This window comes from Rhinolophus sinicus, chromosome 14, assembly GCF_057876585.1.
Source record: "Rhinolophus sinicus isolate RSI-liver-muscle chromosome 14, RSI-T2T, whole genome shotgun sequence".
Classification (NCBI taxonomy): domain Eukaryota; kingdom Metazoa; phylum Chordata; class Mammalia; order Chiroptera; family Rhinolophidae; genus Rhinolophus; species Rhinolophus sinicus.
This window is the reverse complement of record NC_142514.1, coordinates 32,556,249-32,574,289: the sequence shown is the minus strand read 5'-3', so window position 1 is coordinate 32,574,289 and position 18,041 is coordinate 32,556,249. Positions and strand designations below refer to the sequence as shown.

At 51.8% G+C, this 18,041-nt stretch overlaps 1 protein-coding gene across 12 annotated transcripts in view; it reads right to left on the bottom strand.

Moving 5' to 3' along the window:
- Window positions 1-3,254: 3,254 nt before the first annotated feature.
- Window positions 3,255-18,041, bottom strand: part of MAST2 (microtubule associated serine/threonine kinase 2) — a 181,809-nt gene continuing 167,022 nt past the window's right edge. For all 12 annotated transcript variants that reach the window (XM_019749394.2, XM_019749395.2, XM_019749392.2 and 9 more), the window contains 18 exons: window positions 15,747-15,879; window positions 14,889-14,950; window positions 14,515-14,600; window positions 13,867-14,075; window positions 12,705-12,843; window positions 10,698-10,830; window positions 9,760-9,925; window positions 9,117-9,218; window positions 8,710-8,832; window positions 8,429-8,538; window positions 7,917-8,071; window positions 7,401-7,684; window positions 7,118-7,312; window positions 6,256-6,482; window positions 5,979-6,101; window positions 5,447-5,583; window positions 5,127-5,320; window positions 3,255-4,827 (listed from right to left, as the gene is read on the bottom strand). In XM_019749394.2, coding sequence (XP_019604953.2) covers window positions 3,311-4,827; window positions 5,127-5,320; window positions 5,447-5,583; window positions 5,979-6,101; window positions 6,256-6,482; window positions 7,118-7,312; window positions 7,401-7,684; window positions 7,917-8,071; window positions 8,429-8,538; window positions 8,710-8,832; window positions 9,117-9,218; window positions 9,760-9,925; window positions 10,698-10,830; window positions 12,705-12,843; window positions 13,867-14,075; window positions 14,515-14,600; window positions 14,889-14,950; window positions 15,747-15,879 — 4,095 coding nt within the window. In that variant the 3' untranslated portion in view covers window positions 3,255-3,310. The remainder of the gene's footprint in view (window positions 4,828-5,126; window positions 5,321-5,446; window positions 5,584-5,978; window positions 6,102-6,255; window positions 6,483-7,117; window positions 7,313-7,400; window positions 7,685-7,916; window positions 8,072-8,428; window positions 8,539-8,709; window positions 8,833-9,116; window positions 9,219-9,759; window positions 9,926-10,697; window positions 10,831-12,704; window positions 12,844-13,866; window positions 14,076-14,514; window positions 14,601-14,888; window positions 14,951-15,746; window positions 15,880-18,041) is intronic.

Sequence of the window (18,041 nt, the reverse complement as noted above, 5' to 3'; positions counted from 1 at the left end):
TGTGTACAGGCTCTCTTCTCCAGGTGGACAAGATGGCTTCCAGCAGTGCCAGGCTCATAATCCTCTGATGTTGGCAACTCCACTGAGGAGGGATGGTCTTTTCAGGTACTCACTGCTTCCTTATTTTATGTGTCCATAGTGAATACAGCGTAACACAGTGTCCATGAGAAGGGGGCCTTGATATGTTCAGCCTAAACCATGTTCCTGTGGTGAGACAGGACTTGTGACTGACTGCTCCGCAAGGATGGCCCACAGTGGGAGAGTGGTACGTTTTGTAAGAAGCAATGATGACTGTTCAAGTTGAGAAGCAAAATAGAGAAAAATGAATTTTCAGTCCCAAACATATATCAGAGTAATATAACAGAATCATAACAATGAAATGTTTCATGTAATTTTAAAAATACTGTATACTTATTTTTCCATCAATATAATGAAATACATTGTGTAAAAAAACCCCAAACAAACACTGTTGGGTGTCTCTCACTCTACTTCCCCAATCCCTACTGAATCCTGTATCCCTTTCCTTACCTCTCTTTTCAAAGACAGACCTGAAAAACTGTTTGAATTTGTCTTTATTGCCGTACCATAAGCATTTCAGTACAGGTTCCATCGTTACCTGAAACTGCTCTTCTTGACGTCTACAATAACCGCCATTGCTGACTGCTCTTCTCCATGAAAAACTGCCCCACTGGTTCCATGACAGCTCATTCATCTAGTTTTTCTCCTACTTCTCTGTTCCTTTTAATTCTGGACTTTACGTCTCCGGGACTACTTCTGCTGCATTCTCACACCTTTTTCCCTGGCAGTTTGATCCATATCCATGAATTCACCTACCATCTCTACACCAATTATGTCTGTCTGCCCAGACCTCTACTGGGAGGTACCTCATATTCAGCAAATTGAATGTAGGGTCACCACCTCACCCTGGTTCTCTTCCATTATATCATATTTCGTTTAATGGAAATACATAATTCATCGGGTTATGTAAGTCAGAAATGTCATTGTCCTTGACACCTTCTCTGCTCCGTGTCTGCGTCAAACCTACCAACCCATATCAACTTTACGCTCTAAATACCGAAGACATCACTTCTCGAATTTCACTGCTTCACTATCTCTAACCTTAACACTGGAAAGCCTCCCGTCTTCCATTTTTGCCCCCTTCAAATCCGTTCTCATTGTAGCAACACGGGTCATCTTTTCAAAGTACAAATTATAAAATTCTTAAAATGGTCTGGCTTCTCCCAAGTTCAGGATCTCATTCCCCACTTCAGTTACTCTTCATGGCTTCCTCCCCTTGGCTAATTCCCAATGTCTTGGTCCTTTTTCCGTTAGTATATGTTCTCTGCAGTCCCCATTGGCTCTGTGGCTTTAATTACCGTATACTTGCTAATGGCTGCCAAATCTATGTGTCCAGCTCCCTGTACTTTGCATCTTTCTGGGGAAATCTCACTCTTGTCCTAGTTCAGACCACCACAATGGGTCACTACATCGTTTTTCCCCCTGGTCTTCTTGTACCTCTACACTGCAGCCAGTGAGCTTCCTAAAACATAAACCTGATTAAACCGCTTCCCTGTGGTTACCTCTCAGAAACTCCTCAATCCCCTCAGGCTAATCTGGCAGTTTCTCAATGGGCACCTCTGGTACTTGGCGCTGTTGCCCTATGCTTTACAGGATACTTAACATCTCTGTGCCTACTCCTCCCAACCTCCCCCACCCCCCATTTCCAATTTCCTAAGGGGGCAGTTCCTCCCTCCAGGAACCGCTGCAGGATGTGCCTGCCCCACCCCCTTCACCTGTGGTATGGTGCTTCTAACCAGATGCTGATATCCACGAGGGGCTCCCCCAGGCACCTGTTACCTGTGTTCCCAGCACCCAGTACAGGTTGTCTGAGGGTCAGCTGTTAATGAATGACTGAAGGAGGAAGTGAGTTCAAGAGAGGATTAGAAGGCTGAGGGACCAGACCTCCCAGGTGGGCTCTGCCACCATGGGCAGGGCGCGCCCTCTGGCGGCCACAGCCTTCCCCATGCAGGGTGATGAAGAGCTGCGGTCATGCGGCGCCCGGCAGGTGGCCCAGAGGCCTTTTCCTGTGTCCAGGCCCCTTGACGCCTTTCCTTTAGACCTCAGCATTGGGTTATAGGTCACTTAGTGCAAGACAGCGGTTTTGCAAGTCCTGCAGCACCATGGAGGCAGTCAGTCTCTTAGCCTTGGCACTCCACCACAGGCCTGCTCCCTGCTCCTGTGATGCCATCTCTTCACTCCTCCTCGCCCTTCCACACCACCCACCCAGCACCGTTCTACTCGATGGGCGGCTGCTCAGCTCAGCAACGTCCATCTCCAGTGCTGAGGCCTACCTGACAATAGCCCAGAAAGGGCTCGCTGGCCACAAACATTAAGGCCTTATTACTAAATACAGACAGTGTTCTCTATTTTCACCTGGCCTCAGCATTTTACCATGTAACTTCTTTTCCATCTTAAAACTTTCTTTTCTCTCGGGTTTTATGACTCTCTTCTGTCTGCTTTTCCTGTCTTCTTTCTTTGCCTTAAATGTTAGTGCTTCTCAGTGTATTACTATTGATACATTGATGGCTCTCAGATTTCTATCTTTAGTCTAGATTTCCCTGAGTTCCAAACTCATGCATCCAATTACTTTCTGGATGTCCCACAAGTACCTCTACATAGATCCCAAGTTCAGCTCCTCACCTCTGTCCACCTTTTTTCCTTCTCATTTTCTGACTAAGAGGCATTCCAATTTGGGAGATATATGCGGGTTCTGGAATCATTGGATCCCTAGGTTCTAATCCTAGCTCTGCCCAAGCTTTATGGTCTTGGGCATGTTAATACCTGAAAACCAGAGTTCCCTGATCTATAAAGCAGGAATATTGGTCACTACATGGCCTTCTCGGGGTCCCCATTGCCTACAGAAAGTCTAAACTTCTGGAAGACTGTTAGCTCTGACCCATGCTTTTAGTTCCTTGAACATACCAGGTATAATATATGGTTAAGTGCTGTACTCTCTGCCTGGAAATTCTTTCTTATACTAATTCCCACTCTTCTAACCCAGCAAACTACAACCTATCACCTTTCCTTCAGGTTTGGGCTCAGATGGCATAATCTCTGGAAAGCTAAAGCTGAATTAGATGACCCTTCCTCTGAAAATGGAAACTGTCTTATTCACCACTCTATTATCTGCAGCAACATAGGACCTTGAATTACATTTGTGTTGACTAAAGGAAAGAAGCAAAAAGACATAAAGATGGTTTCCAAGAGCGTGTATTACACAGGTCTGAGAGCAAGAAATGGCAAACAAATACTATGTTTGCTTTAAAAGCTCCTCAGGTGTCAGTGCCAAGTCCTGAAGCTTTTGAGGGCCGCCTGGGTCTTGGCCCCTCTGGAGCAGGCTGGGCCCAGGCTCCTGGGTGAGAGGGCAGCCTCTGCATGGAACGTTCTGCCTCCTGTCACCTGAGGCATCAGGCACTTTGGTGATGCCCAGGGCTGGCCCTTCTTTCTCTGTTTGTGCACACTCAGGCTTCCATAGCCAGCTTTGGCTGGGAAGCTCAGAAGGTGGATGGGCCAGGCCATGGGCACTGGGTGGCCAGGACTTCCCCTCCTGCCTGGGAGACGGGTTCTTAGGGTGAGCTGGAGTTGTGGTTTCCAAACTCTGAGGGCTGGCCAGCCTACCTTCCACTGTTGCCTTTCTGCTTGAGGCCTGGTCTGGGCTCTCAATAAGGAATTTCCAGGACCATGGGCCTGGCTCTCCAGAGGTGGAGGAAGCAGCAGGGCAACTGGTGGGGATGAGTCCTGAAGGGCTGGGACAAAGTGCTGTTCGTGCCTGGGTGTGGAGGTGCTGGGCCTTCAGGCTGCCTTCAGGGGGGATAGGGTCTGTGGGTCCAGCCCTACTCAGGCTGGAAGCTGGTGACAAGGAGCTGGCAGCCTCCTCAAAGACGTATGGGATGCCAAGCCTCCTCTTGGGGACACCAGGGCCTGCCATCCTGGGAGGCTCCAGTGTGATCCCCGTCAGCAGGCCTGGGACCACTGGGCCCTGGCTCCTGGGCTCCTTGGGCAAGAAGGCATCTTCTTCCTCACCCTCTCCTCTGAGGGGTGGATCCTGGCCCACTTCTGGATTAGGTACCACGCTTGGCTCCTGCACACCTTGGCTGCTGTCAGGCCCCTCATCGGTGTCATCCTCTGAAGAGTCAACTTCACGGATGGCTTCCTGCTTCTGCAGTGACTCTCGCCGTTCAGCCCGGTCCTGTCGGAGGGTGCCCAGGGCCCGTGAGGGAGCAGGCTGTAGCACCCCCTTCCCTGGCAGTGTCCCCTTCCCGGACAGTACACTCCTGGTCCCAACTACCTCCAGAGGGCTGACTTCCCTGGGTGGCAGTTCCTTCTTTAGCTCAGGGTGGGACAGGTCAAGGCTATGTTTTCGAGAAGTGGCTAGCTTCTTCTCAGAAGCAGCAAGTGCAGCCGCCAGTTTCTCAGCTGACTGTACCCTTTTAAGTAGTGGTGAGCGGGGTGGCTCCACACTCTTGGGACGTGAGAGTTGTCTGCTTAGGGGAGGCGACAAGTGAAGCTTGGTGGGGAGAGCCTGGGTTCCATGGCCAGACAGGGGTGATGGGGAGCGCTGGGGTGAAGCTGCTGGCGGCGGAGAAGGGGTGTGGGCCAGTGGTGACAGTGGGATGCTGCCTGCTGACTTGCGCCGTGGAGAGCGGTACTGGCGTTGCAGCTTGGGTGCCAGACCGTGCAGGGAGCTGGGCCGTGTGTGCCCAGAGCCGGCTGGAGAGCTGGGCACGCTGGAGCTGGGGGAGCTGCTCTGTGACGAATTCCCTCCCACTTTGTACAAACAGACAAAGGCAGAGCAATGTTAGCTGTTAGAAGTGACTGAGGGGCAAGGCAGAGATTAGCCCTGGAATGTCATAGGATGAAGGGTACCCCCCACCAGTGAACCTGAGTCCAGGCTACAGAAATGCAGTCACCCTCCACCCTGTTACCTCCTCCCCAAGGCTGCTGGATCTTTCAGGGGGTGGGGTGAACGAGGGTTTCAGAGTGCGACCAGTGAGAAGCACAGAGGGCCCAGGCACTTGCCTACCTCCCCGGGGCTGTCTCTGCCATCTGCAGGGAGCCCTTCCTACCTGAATGCACAGCATCAGGGGTCGCCCGGTAGCCCTGAGTGGGAGATCGGGGGGAAAGGCTGTGGCTGTGTGTGGGAGAGCCCGGCCCGCTCTCCCCTGATGACAAAGAGCGGTTAAGGGAAGACAGGCTGCGGCTGGTGTGGAGCAGGGATGCCTGCTTGGTGATCTTCCGGAACAGGGAGCTCCTTTTTTTGCTGCAGGCAAGGGTCAAAGGCTGTCTGAGCTGGTGTACTGGGCACAGCACCCCTCCTCCCCCCGTTCCCCCCACACTAGCACCATAGTCTGGCTCAGAGCAGACCCTCGGGCTAAGTCCTGCTCACCTTTCCTGCCCATCCTTGCCGCGGCTCCGCTTGCTCCTTCTGGCCATCTTGGCCTTGTAGCTGCCTTTCCGAGCTGGCCCCACCTTAATGGATGTGTTCTCCAGGGGAGTTGTTGAAATAGACACCTTGTTTCCACTCTGGGGAACAGAGCATGACCCAGGCTAAGGCGGTAGCCATATTCTTGCCCCCATCCCTGTCCCTGGGCGTGGCTAGACCATGGCTCTACCCTCAACATGTCTGAACCACAGACCCGTCTTCTCTCTTCACAGGTTAGAAAATGGCTCCAACTAGCACCCAAGTGGTTTGGGGTTGGCGAGGGAGAGAAGAGGCTCACTCTTCCTGTTCTCTAGTTCTGCCCACAGCTCAGAAGGCTCCCTGGACCTTGGTCAGTGAGGGTGCTGCCTTTCAGTGAAACCCGCCCCCAGGTCCCATGTGTACGTGTATCTGTCCTCAGTGCCAGGTGTATGTATGGCCGACTCTCCCAGTCCCCTGTGGCCAGCCGGACTCTGGAGGCTGCACACCCAGCACTGACCTTGAGGATCAGCTCCACCACGTCTGTGTGCACCAGCCCATGCACAGGCTCCCCATTGACGTGCGTGATGAGGTCACCCTGACGAAGCCCCGCCTCACTGGCTGGACCTCCGTCCTCCACGTGCTGCACCAGGAAGAGAACAGTCCTCAACCTGGAGCCTGGGCATGACCCCTGAGGGTAATGTGGGCAGGGATGGGACAGGGACAGACAGGCCCTAGTAAAGGGGAAGGAAGAGGAGTGATGAAGCTGAGACAGCAGGGCTGGGGGCCAGACATACCCACACCATGTGGTGCACAGTGTAGACGTCCGAGTCACCCATGTAGACACGGATGGCCCGCAGGGTGAAGCCATACTTCTTGCCAGCTCGGTGGATGATGATGGGGGGCCTTGAGTTGCCAAGGGCTGGCAAGAAATCCCTGCTTGGAGAAGAGTCCCTGGATGACGGGTTGGATGACTGGGAATGTGGGGACATGGGGCTGGCCAATGGAGAGCAGGTGTGGTGTTCTGGAGAAGGAGAAGCCAGGACTTAGTGGGCCAGGGGACCCTGGGTGGGCCATGGTCCCAGACCGGCCCCCGGTCTAGACTGCGGATCCCACCCAGCTCTAGTCAGAGACGGAGCCTGAGCCGAGGCACATGTTCCCTAAGGCCTTTGAGCAGCACAGCCCCCGCATACCCAGACCCCAGGAGGTGATGACAACTGACAGCATTTACCGAGTGCTTGCTTATATATGTAGCAGGGACCATATAAACCTTTTCATACATATTTAAATATCACAATTACCTATGAGCCACCACCACTAAACTAATAACCATCTATATTTTTTTGACGAGGAACTTGAGGCTCAGAGGGGTTAAGCAACTTCTTCAAGGTCAAGAGCCATTTAGTGATGGAGCCAGAATTTGAAAATAAGCTTTGTGTCTCAAAGCCTGTACTTGTTACATGGTGCTATTCTGCCTTCTGGGACACATACAAACCCAGACACCAATGCACAACTTTAGAGACCTCTTGTCTCCTAACAAAGGGGCAGTAGTGACATGCAACACACAGACACACCTGCCCTGTGCAGACCCCAGCCACAGGCCCACAGAGATTCCAAGACCCTTCCTGTGAGATTCATCTTAGTTGCCCAGGGTCTCACCTGCAGGGATGAGGAGGGACAGGGCTGTGGCTGAGGCAGACTTGATCACTTTGTTGATGGGACGAGCAGTGCGCTTTTCTATCGAGTCCCCAGAGAGCAGCCGGTGGCGGGCCCTGCGCACTGCCAGGTCACTGATGGCCTTGGCTGTGGCTCCTTCAGCCAGCTGTGGCATCCCATGGCCTCGAGTCTCCATGGCTGTGGACTCAAGTGAGCCATGAGATCTGCAATGCAGCTGAGCCTCCCCTCCCCGCCTCCCTGCAGTATCCTCCAGCCTGGGCCCTACCTGCACTGGACCCACTGCTCTGGCTCACAGGCTCGTCATCCAGCCTCAGCTGCCGTTCCACTGGTCGTTGAGGAATAGGCCCAGATACCCCTTCTCCAGGTAGAGGTGTCAGAAGCCATGTGCCCTCCTGTTGCTGCTTCCTGGGGGTGCTGCTAGCGTCCTCAGGGCCCTCAGGGAATCGAGGTGTATCCAGGAGGCCTGAGCAGCGGCGTCGCACTGTCAGTGGAGGGCTTGAGTCACTCTCTGTGTGGGATGACTCAGACACCGACAGCCGCTTCCGCAATCTGTGAGACACAAGGCCTAGGATGAGACTCCAGGCGGGTGGTCTCCCTCCTCCAGCCCAGGCTCCCTCAGGGGCTCACAGAACTCTCCTCCTCAGACATTCCTCCAAGAGCCATTCTGTGAATAAGCCCTTACTGCCACAAGCACCCCGCCAGCATCTGAATCTCGCCCATAATCTGTGACAACTGCTGGACCGCTGTGCCGCCCCACCCTGGGTGAGCTCTGGGTGCTCACATCTCAGGGGAGCCAATCACCCAGCTCCGGTCTCGGCCCTTCAGCCCCGCCAGGCCATCGGAGCGGTCTTCCTTCTCCTCGCTCAGGCTGCGCTTGGTGGGGGGTGGTGTGCGGCGCTCATCAAGCAGTGAGAGCCGCTCCATGCTACTGGACACCTGTGGGCACAGAAGATGTGCCAGGGACGGGCTCCAACAGACCCCGCCCAAAGAGGCAAAGTATCCTTGGAACCTGAAACCCAGGAATTTGAACCAGTTCTCCCCTTCCCTCTCTCACACATACCAGTTGAATCTTCGAGGAAACAGCTATTCTGCTAGTGTAACCTGGCTTCAGCCTTAGCATCTCCTATGTCAGGGCCTGGAGTGGTTCTAGATGTATCTGTCATATACAGGCCCAGCCAGCCCTGTCCTCCTTTGACCTCCTCCCTCAGCCTGCACCAGCTATATCCCTTGACTGGTCCTCTTCTCTCAGTCCTCCAGCCTTCTCCACCCAGCCTGGGCCTGCCTCAGTCATACCTTGCTAAACCTCGGAGAGCAGGAGGAGAACTGGCGGATCTCAAGGCAGCCGTCCTCACTCCCTTCCTCCTCGTCCTCCGAGTCCACGTGGTGGTATCGATCTGAGCGGGCTGGACACAGGACAGTCCCCATCAGAGGCCCCCGGTGGTAGCCTCCTTTTGAGCCAATGAGCCTTTAGAAGGGCCTGGAGAAGTTGCTCCCAAGGCCAAGTTCAAGGCACACAGGTATTTCTGGGCAAACAGGAAGGAGCCCCCTCTTCCCCATCCCACCGATGGCCTTACTGTCAAAGTAGCTGGTGTCGTCCTCTGACTCCAGCTGAGGAATAAATTCCGCCTTCTGGCGAAGCAGTCCTGTCCAGTCCAGCCCGGTAAAGAATGGATGCTGCTTCACTTCATAGGCACTGCCTGTGGACACGGAGGGTGTGGGCAAGGGCGCAGGGTGCGCTGGGTGGAGTCCCCCTCAGCACGTGCAGGGAGAACCCAGACCATGAGCGGCAAGGCCCAGGGGCCTCAGCCTCCGCACGTTCCAAGCTCTGCACGTTCCAAGCTCTTCTGCCCAGAGCGAATGGGGCAGTGTCAGGATCCAGAGGCACTGCTCACACCTGAAGCCTGAGCCTCCCGGGTGCATCGACTCAGCCCTCCTCCCCGCTCTTCCAGGTGGTGAGAAAGGTTAGTGAGCACCGTCCTACCTGTACCCAGTCTCTCCAGAGGGTTCTGGTGGAGCAGTTTAGAGGTGAGGTCCTGGGCATCTGGCGGCAGTGCATCATCCCCCTCAGGCCACACAATCTCCTCTGAAGAGTTATTGGGGTGAGGGGGAAGTGAGTGAGCGAGAGAAGGGTCTCAGAAGTTGTAGGCAGAGTGAGGAGAGGGCGAAGATGGTTCTCAGACAGTATAAGGGTTAGGAGGCATAAAAAGCCCAGCCTGGAGCCCCTGAGAGCCTGCCTGGGACCCCAATTCCTTAAGTTCTGTAGTTTCCTGTTCTCCTGGTGGGGGGGTCTCACACACCCTACACCATGGCTTGCTCTTTAATCCTGGGTGGGCACTGCAAAGCAATGACTTCTCTGTCCTGAAGCTCCAGCTCACTCTGCTTTTACACTCCAGACACTCACATGCACTCACAGGATATGCACATATGGGGACATATGAACACAGCAGAACAAGCCGCAGGTGACACACAGTACGCCTATGTGCACACACATCTAAGAGGCAAGCATACTGAGTACACACACGTGAACCCAGAACAAGAACTCATAAACCTCAGAGGTACATGCATAAATCGTATTTGGGGATCCAGACTCTGCCTCCCCAGAGGGCCAGGGTGGTGATACCTACCACTGATCACTTGCCCAAAGAGCTCCTCCGGAGTGTCTCCAAAGAATGGGACGCACCCCACCAGGAACTCATACAGGATTACGCCCATGGCCCACCAATCCACTGGCTTCCCATATCCCTGTCGTAGGATCACCTCAGGCGCAATGTACTCCGGGGTCCCGCATACCTGGGCACAGAGAAGCCAGGCTGGCTCAGCATCCTGAGGCAGCTCATTGGCATGACAGTAGGAGGGGTGAGGATGGTCCCACCTCGGGGGTGAAAAAGTCTTTGAATGAAGACAGCTAACTTTGGTTAATGAGAAAGATCCACAGGAGCCCGAGGGTACCAGAGTTGGAACTGATAGTGGGGTGGGTTTATTTCCTAACTACCCAAAACATCTAATTCTAGCCTGGAACCACCACTCCCTGATCCCTCAACACCTTCTGACAGCTGGTCCCTATCCCACAAGTGGCCTTTGCCCTCCAGACTCCCAAAGAACAGATCCTACAGTCACGTGACTACTACAGTAACTTGTGAACAGCCAAAACCTGAAATGTGAAAGCAGAGAACATCCAGAGGCTACTCTGAGGAAGTTGGGCCACAGCGCAGTGGACATTCAGAGCTGTGTTCCGAGAACGACAGGCTCCAGGAGAGCTTTGCCCTTGAGTGAGGCTAGGAGGGTCAGGGCTGAGCCCATACCAGTCTCTCAGAGTGTCAATTGTTATATGGCCTGTTTTCTCCAAACCCTGAGCAGGAAGATGATCTTGGATTTTACATCTATGTGATTCTCATGGTACACCCTATTTTCCAAGTGTGCTCCCTATCTCACTGTCTCCCTAGAATCAACCAACAGGTGAAAAAGATAGGCACTCCCAGTCCTACAGGGTAAGCACGTGGCCCCCAGTCCTTATTCTAAGGCTTGAAATTCAACCCCCAAAGTCTCAACCATCCTTTCTTACCTGCTTGTCCAGGAACTCGCGGGCATCCTTTTCAATGTGGCCCTCGTATAAGTTTGTTGTCAGACTCATGAGGCCAATTTTAGAAAGGCCAAAGTCAGTGAGCTTGATGTGCCCCATGGATGTAATCAGGAGACTAGAAAACCAGAGAAACAGAAGGATGGACTTACTTCCTAGTTTTCTAAGAGTGCTGATTTTAGTATGTGCCAAATTTTCCCACTCAGGCTTTTATGGGCTTACTGGGGGACCTGAGCAGGGTAGCTTCAGAAGGGGGACAGGCAGCTGTGAAAGTTCTAATAAATAGTTCTGGCCTTGTGCATTCTGCACAAGCAACTAACCTGCCCTTCGCCCATTCCCCCAGCTCATTTGTTTACTGCACTCAGCTGTATTCTATACTGGGGGCAGGTATCAGCAAGCTGAGGAACAGACTCTCTTCCACAGAATGATCAGCCTCCTATGGCTCTCGCCATTTCCAGTCCCATTTCTTCACCTGGGTGGCTCACAAGACCCTGACTTGGGGAGAAAGAAGAGGGGCACATACTCTTGTTCCATGTCCATGGTTGGTCTTACAAGGAGGGTTGACTGGGAGAAACCAGAAATAGGCTCTCACAGAGAATTGTCTCTCTTCTCCCTTCACATTTCATTTTGTGCAAAGGCTGCACTCTGTGATCCCTTTACTCTGTGATTCCCGAGTCAGTATCTCTGGCCCTGACTTCTACAGCTCCACGCCTACTAACTGCCCAGATGTTTTACAGGCAGCACAAACTCAACTTGTCCAAAACAAAGTAATGCCTCCTAACTAACTGGTCCTTGTCTCGGTGAAAAACAATAATCTCTGTTACCTACTGAGCTCTGTGATAAGTGCTTTATTGACTATTTATAAAAATATTCTGGCTCCTGAAAGGTCTTATATAGTGACTAACACAACAAAAGGAGGTATTATTACCACCATTTTAAAGAGGACGAACATGAGGCTCAGAGGATTCACAGACTGGAGCTCACAGTTAACGAATGGTCATTTGAACTTAGGTCTGTCTCGTGTCAAAGCCACTTTCCACTACAGAGGCTTATCACCATGCCCCAGTCCCAAGCTGGAAATCTGGAAGATATCCCAGACACCTTCTGAGCTCTCGCTTCTCTTTGCACCCCCACCCCAACCTTATCATTTCCTTTCTGCGCCCCGACACTAACCCCTCTCTTTTCCATCCTGACTGTTCTGGTGCAGCCATTGTTTTGGACTCGTCTACTGCAATGATCTCACCATCTCTGTCCACTGATTGATTTTCCTAAACTAAAACCAAAATCTGAGCGTGTCATTCTATCACACCTTTGGTTAACAGGCTTTTGAAAGACTCTCTAGGACCCTTTAAAATAAAACCCAAACTTAACAAAAAGACCCCTGGTGATCTAATCCCGGCCTAACCTCTGGCCTTATCTCTTACTACTCTGAGCAACCAGCAATCTCAGCTTCTGCCGCATTGTGCTATTTGTAGTTCCTGAATGGGTCACATTCTCTCACACCTATGTGCCTTTGCAAATCCCACTCCCCAGATTTAAAAAGCTCTTCCCACTTTTTTCCAACTGACTAATCCTTCTGAAAAGCAGTCTATACACAGGTATTTCTGTCTCCCACACTAGACTTAGGTTTTACAGGCTAGGGACTATTTTATAGTTCATAATAATGTGCTTGGCACAGAGTAGATATCAGTAAATATCAGAACACTTTTTTAGCCATCTATTAGATATGTTGATTCTTTTGTTCCTGCTTGGTTTCTTGAGTAGCGCTCCTCAGTGATCTTACATGTGACCAAAACTTTACAATGCCCCTGGCAGACCTTGTTGGCAATGGTCTTTGCATTTGGGGTGGTCAGAGCAGATCAAGCCCGAGGCCTAGATGGATACCCACATAAACACTTTCCCAGTAACGATTCAAATAGGCTATGTCTGCCTCCATTTATCTAGAGACTCAAGAGGGTGACCCTGGACAAGGGACACAGATAGTGGGCGTACTTGTCAGGCTTGAGGTCGCGGTGCACGATGCCATAGTTGTGCAAATACTCCAGGGCTAGCACAGTTTCTGCGAAGTACAGACGCACCATGTCCACAGGCAGGGCCCCGATGTTCTTCAGCAGAGTGGCACAGTCTCCTCCTGCAACAAGGCCACACCACCATGAAGGAAGGATCCAGTTCCCTGTTCTAGATGGTCCCAAGCTTAGAGTCTGTAAGGTCCCAGAGGAGAGAGCCTCATGGAAGACCCTGGTGCTAGATAGAGACTGATTCTAGCCCCTCTGTTGTTGGCCTGGGTGGGAGACAGGAGAGGAGCAGGAGGTAAGGTCAATGGCTGTCTAGGCCGTTGTTCAGGCCATAGTGGGAAGGAACTCAGGCCTCTATGCCTGTAAGTTGACTTGTAAGACTAAGTTATTTTACGATGGGAATCCTGTATATTGTAAACACATCTGGCTGAGACTTTGGTATTGTTCATTTATTTCCTTCCTGTTAGCTGACCTTTAATTTTTCAGTGAAGTAACATTGTAAACTCCCAGCATACACCCATTAATTAAAAGTTCTGTTCAGCTTCACCTTGAAGACTTAGACAACATATCTTTGGAAGCTATATACAGCAGTGAGAAGGGCAGAGGGAAGGCCACTAGCCAAGCTGCTGCCCCTCTCCAGAACTGTGCCCCACGGTGACCTTCTGCTCCATCCCCAGAGCATTTTGTGTGGCCTTAGGTAGTAGTGTCTCCTTCACAAGCCATCAACCAAGGCAGTGGCTTTCCTTTCTTCTGAGGGCCCAGATGAAATCCTCCCAGCATCCCACCCCGGGCTTCTCTGGCTCTGCTATCTCCTTTGTTCCTGCCTGATGCTTTTGGAGTGCAGGATTCTATAGCTTGCCAGGCTGATACATCCTGTCCCAGAGTGCCTCTCACTGCATGTGACATGGGCAGCCGCATGGCAACTACTGCTGCAGAGCTCTCTCCCTGTGAGGGGCAGGGAGCCTTGTGCCCACCATAGCCAAATGGGTCTCTGAGATCCTAAGGCAGAAACCAATGTCAAAGATTGGGAAGCTGGGCCCTGAACTTTACCCCTATACGAAGCTATTGGTCCCAGCAAAGGGCTAAGTCTCAGATTGTGCCTTGGTCTCCATGCCAGGCCACCACCTTTTCCCCAGTACCTTCAACATACTCCATCACCATGCAGAGGTGGCGCTTGGTCTCAAAGGAGCAAAACATGCTGACCACAAAGGGGTTCTCGGCAAAAGTCAGTATGTCACGCTCCACGAAGGCCTGCTGGATCTGGTTCCGCAGGATTAGGTTCTGCTTGTTGATCTTCTTCATGGCAAAGCGCTGCCGGGTGGACTTGTGCCGCACCAGGAATACAGCCCTGGGAAACAGTGCATTCCGGTCCATGGACCCTCAGCGCCACCATCCAGAGCTGCGGCGGCCCAACTGCCCCCCACCTCACACCTTATAAATGCACAGAACAGGGAGCAGGGATGTGCTTATTAATAAGAAGGATCTGGGCCCCTGCCCACACAGCTCCTCAATTTCCTGATATAACAAGTCTTGAGGACCCTGCTCAACCCTTGCCCCGAGCTCAGCGAGAGAAGTGCTATCAAGAGGAGTGGGGATCGCCTGGGAAAGAAACAATGCTCAGGTATCAGAGGAAACGGAACGCTTGACTCTCTAGGAGGTTTCGGGGAAGGAGAGGGTCCATCCTGGCATCTGCTGGCCAGATGACTGGGCATCACATACTTCTAGAAGGAAGAGCCCAACAGCTAACTTAGCTCCAGTCTAGGCCACACCCTGACCCCTGCCTTTACCCATAGGCGCCATTGCTGATGAGCTTAATGGTTTCGAAGTCCTCTTCACAGGGTGTCTTTTTAGATGTCAGAGATGCCCCACGGCCCTGGAAGGCAAGGGAAAAGGCAGGAAGCAGGCATGGTTCTCAGAGCCCATGTGCTTAGGGAAGCTGTGGCCCCAGCATCAGCTCAGCTCTTAGCTCTGCTGCAGGCTCCTGCCCATCCTTCCCCAGGAGCTGAATGACTTTTCAAGCAGTGTACGCACCCCCCCTCACCCTCCACCGCACACACTCACACCCGCCTCCTCCTCCAGATGTTCTCTTCAAGAGAACTCATAGCCCTTTGCTTCACAGGACTCAGGCTCCAGGATTGGGGCAGAAGCTCAGGATCTTTACCTCGACTGAATCATCTGTCTCTGGAGTATCAGGACTGTCATAGCTGCTCAACTGGGCCATTTCTAGAAACAAAGCAAGGACACAGGAGAAATGTGTGCATGGCACTGTCAGGCATGTCAGCAGTCCACTCATATCACATGACAGGTGCATGTAGGACAGGCATTAATGCTTTCTGCATCAGTCTGGGATGCAAATCTGGTCCTGTGCCGCTCTCCTCTGTAGTCACAGCTTTTGGACTTGTTTGCCAAATAATATTGCCACTCCTAGTTCTAAAAGTCCAGTGTCATTTATAGGGCCTGGCAAATTCTATAAAGCTTCCTTCAAACTTGGGACAATTCCTAAAAAACAGGGCCCCAAACTGGGCTGTCAGTCCACTTGGCCAAGACTTGGCTTTGCTGGATGGGGCTGGGCTGCATGGAAGCAGGGAAGGACAGACCAGGTGCAGGGAAGCCCACGGTTCACGCACTGGCTCAGTGCGAAGCCCCAAGGAATGGAGACCATCTTCTGAAACCCTGAGTCAGGACACGACTTGTAAGACGCAGCAGGAGAGGTGAGCATGCAAAGGAAATGGCCATGTTTGAAAATGTGATTGTGGTCCTTTTGTTCATGAGCTTTTTTGACCTTAGGCTCTAAATCCAATCCAGGGGGGCCAAGGCAATCCAGATCGAGTTATGTCAGGCAGAAGTGAACAATTCCAAAGGAGGGGCATTTTTATGACAGAGAAGACAGGGTTCCTACTATAGCTCTGAGGCCCCTGATGTTGTGCCATATCCTTGTCCAATCTAAGCCTCTTCTCCAGGAGTTTCCCTCCTCTAAGAGCTTGGTGGCCTCTTTGCAGCCACCAGGTAGCATGCTCACCCTCTAGGGGATCCCGTGTGAGGCCCAGTTGACTAATGATGTAGCGGGGAATGTCACATTTAATCCCTTGTCCCTCTTTGGCGTGGCCCTCAGCTGCTTCTAACAGGTGGTAGAACTCTTCAGGGTCGAACTCCTGTACCAGGGGAGAGAGGTAGTCAGTGGTGAAAGCTACAAGTGGAGGCCGCTGGCCTTTGATTTTGTACCATATACCCAGCATAGGATGAACAAGAAGACTTTCCCTTTGTGATGGGTCATCCCTACCCTTGAATACCCAGAAACATCATGATTCAGGGATCATGCAAATGGGGACAAAGCTGTCTGACAGGTCAGCTCCAGATTGGACGTTCAAAGCATAGCTGTCTTCCCAGCAATAAAAACCAGAGCTTTGGGGCCAGCCCGGTGGCTCAGGTGGTTGGATCTCCGTGCTCCTAACGACGAAGTCCGCTGGTTCGATTCCCACATGGGCCAGTATGCGCCCTCTACAGCTAAGATTGTGAACAATAGCTCTCCCTGGAGCTGGGCTGACCTGGGCTGCTGAGTGGTGCCGTGAGTGGCCGGAAGCCATCGTGAGAGGGCGAGAGTTGCCATGAGCTGCTGGCAACGGATTAGCCTTAGTGCTCCAGGGAGCTGTGTCCTACACAACTAGACTGAGAGACAACATCTTGAACCGGAGTGGGGGCAGGGGTGGTGGTGGTGGGAGGCAAAAGAAAGGAAAAAAAAAAAAAGAACCAGAGTTTTTGCTTTCAAAAGAGCTCAGCCTCTTCACCTGGTCCAAAGCCTTCTACCAGCCAGATGTACTGTCAGGTGTGTTTACACACCCAGTCCGCAGGACCAGTCCCGGCACACTCTCAGTTACGGATCCCAGCCCAGGTGGTGCATGCATGCCTTCAGCTCCTGAAGTGCAGGCAGCTGGAGAGCCCAGTGGACCAGCGCACAGCAGTCCTGTCTGCACGGAGCACATAATAATGAGGGTCCCCTATACTGAGTGCCTACGAAGTGCTTCAATCAGGGCGAAAACCCTGCTAACACCTCTGTGCCCTTGGAGAGGAAATGAAGGCTCACAGTGATGCACTGGCTTGTCCATGGGCACAGAGGTTGGAAGGAACAGAAAGCATTCAAAACCAGGTCTGACTGCAGAACCTGCTGAACCATGGACTTCATGTTCTTGAGGGAGGCCTTCTGCTTCAGCAGCACCCTCCACCACTTTCTTCTGCTCTGGCCTCGATGATTTGGAGAACTACACCGCTATCTATCTGGATATAATCTAAGCCAGACCTGGAAGTCCTTTTAACTTTACACCTTCCTCAGTCCCTGTATCAGAATGTCTACCTCATTAATTCCTCCCCTTCTTCTCTGTCCCACTGTCCCAGTTCAGGCCACTCCTGTCTCTCACTTGAATTGCTTTAAGTGACGCTGCATGGATTTCCCTGGCTTATCCTGCCCTCTCCTCCAATTCACTATCTATGTTGCAGCCAGAGTAATCTTACTTAGAGTAAATCTGATGGAATATTAATTATTCAGAAATAAATAGGAACCAATTACTGATCCATGCAACCACATGCATGAATCTTTAAAAAATCATGCTGAAAGAAGTCAGAACATACTATCTGATTTCATTTATATAAAACTGTACAAAAGGCAAACTTATCCACAGTGAAAGAGCAGATAAGTGGTTGCCTGGGAGTGGGAGGAGAAAGGGAATGATTGCAAAGGGGCACAGGGAACTTTTTGAGGTGAAAGAAATGTTCTCTATCTCAACTGGGGCAGTGGCTATGCAGGTTAAAACTCACTGACCTGTATACTCAAAAGGGATGTTTTATTGTATGTAAATTACACCTTAAGAAACTTGGCTTAAAAAAGTAAATCTGACTATCACATTCTTACCAAAACTTTCTGATGGCTTAAAGTGGCCTTAAGGATAAATGCAAACTCCTGAGCCAAGAGCCCAATACTCTGTGGCCTTGCCATGGCCTACCTTCCAGGTTAATCCCTCACCAATTCTTCAAACACACCCTGTGCTCCACTGAGTGCCCTTTCCCATGCGCCTTGCCTCCCAAACTCATAATCATCCTTCAAGTTGCTGAACAAGCTTCAGGCCCCCCAGGCGTCTTTCACTGAACGTCCATCCCAAGGAGGGCTGGAGCACTTCCTTCACCATGTTCCCTTGTGCTCACCTCAGGTGCGACACATCTTGCAATACTGTAATTATCATTTACATATCTTCAGGCCTTATATTTAAGGCACTAAAAGACACCTTTAACTCCACGACAGAGGAAGCATCTTAGCATAAGGGAC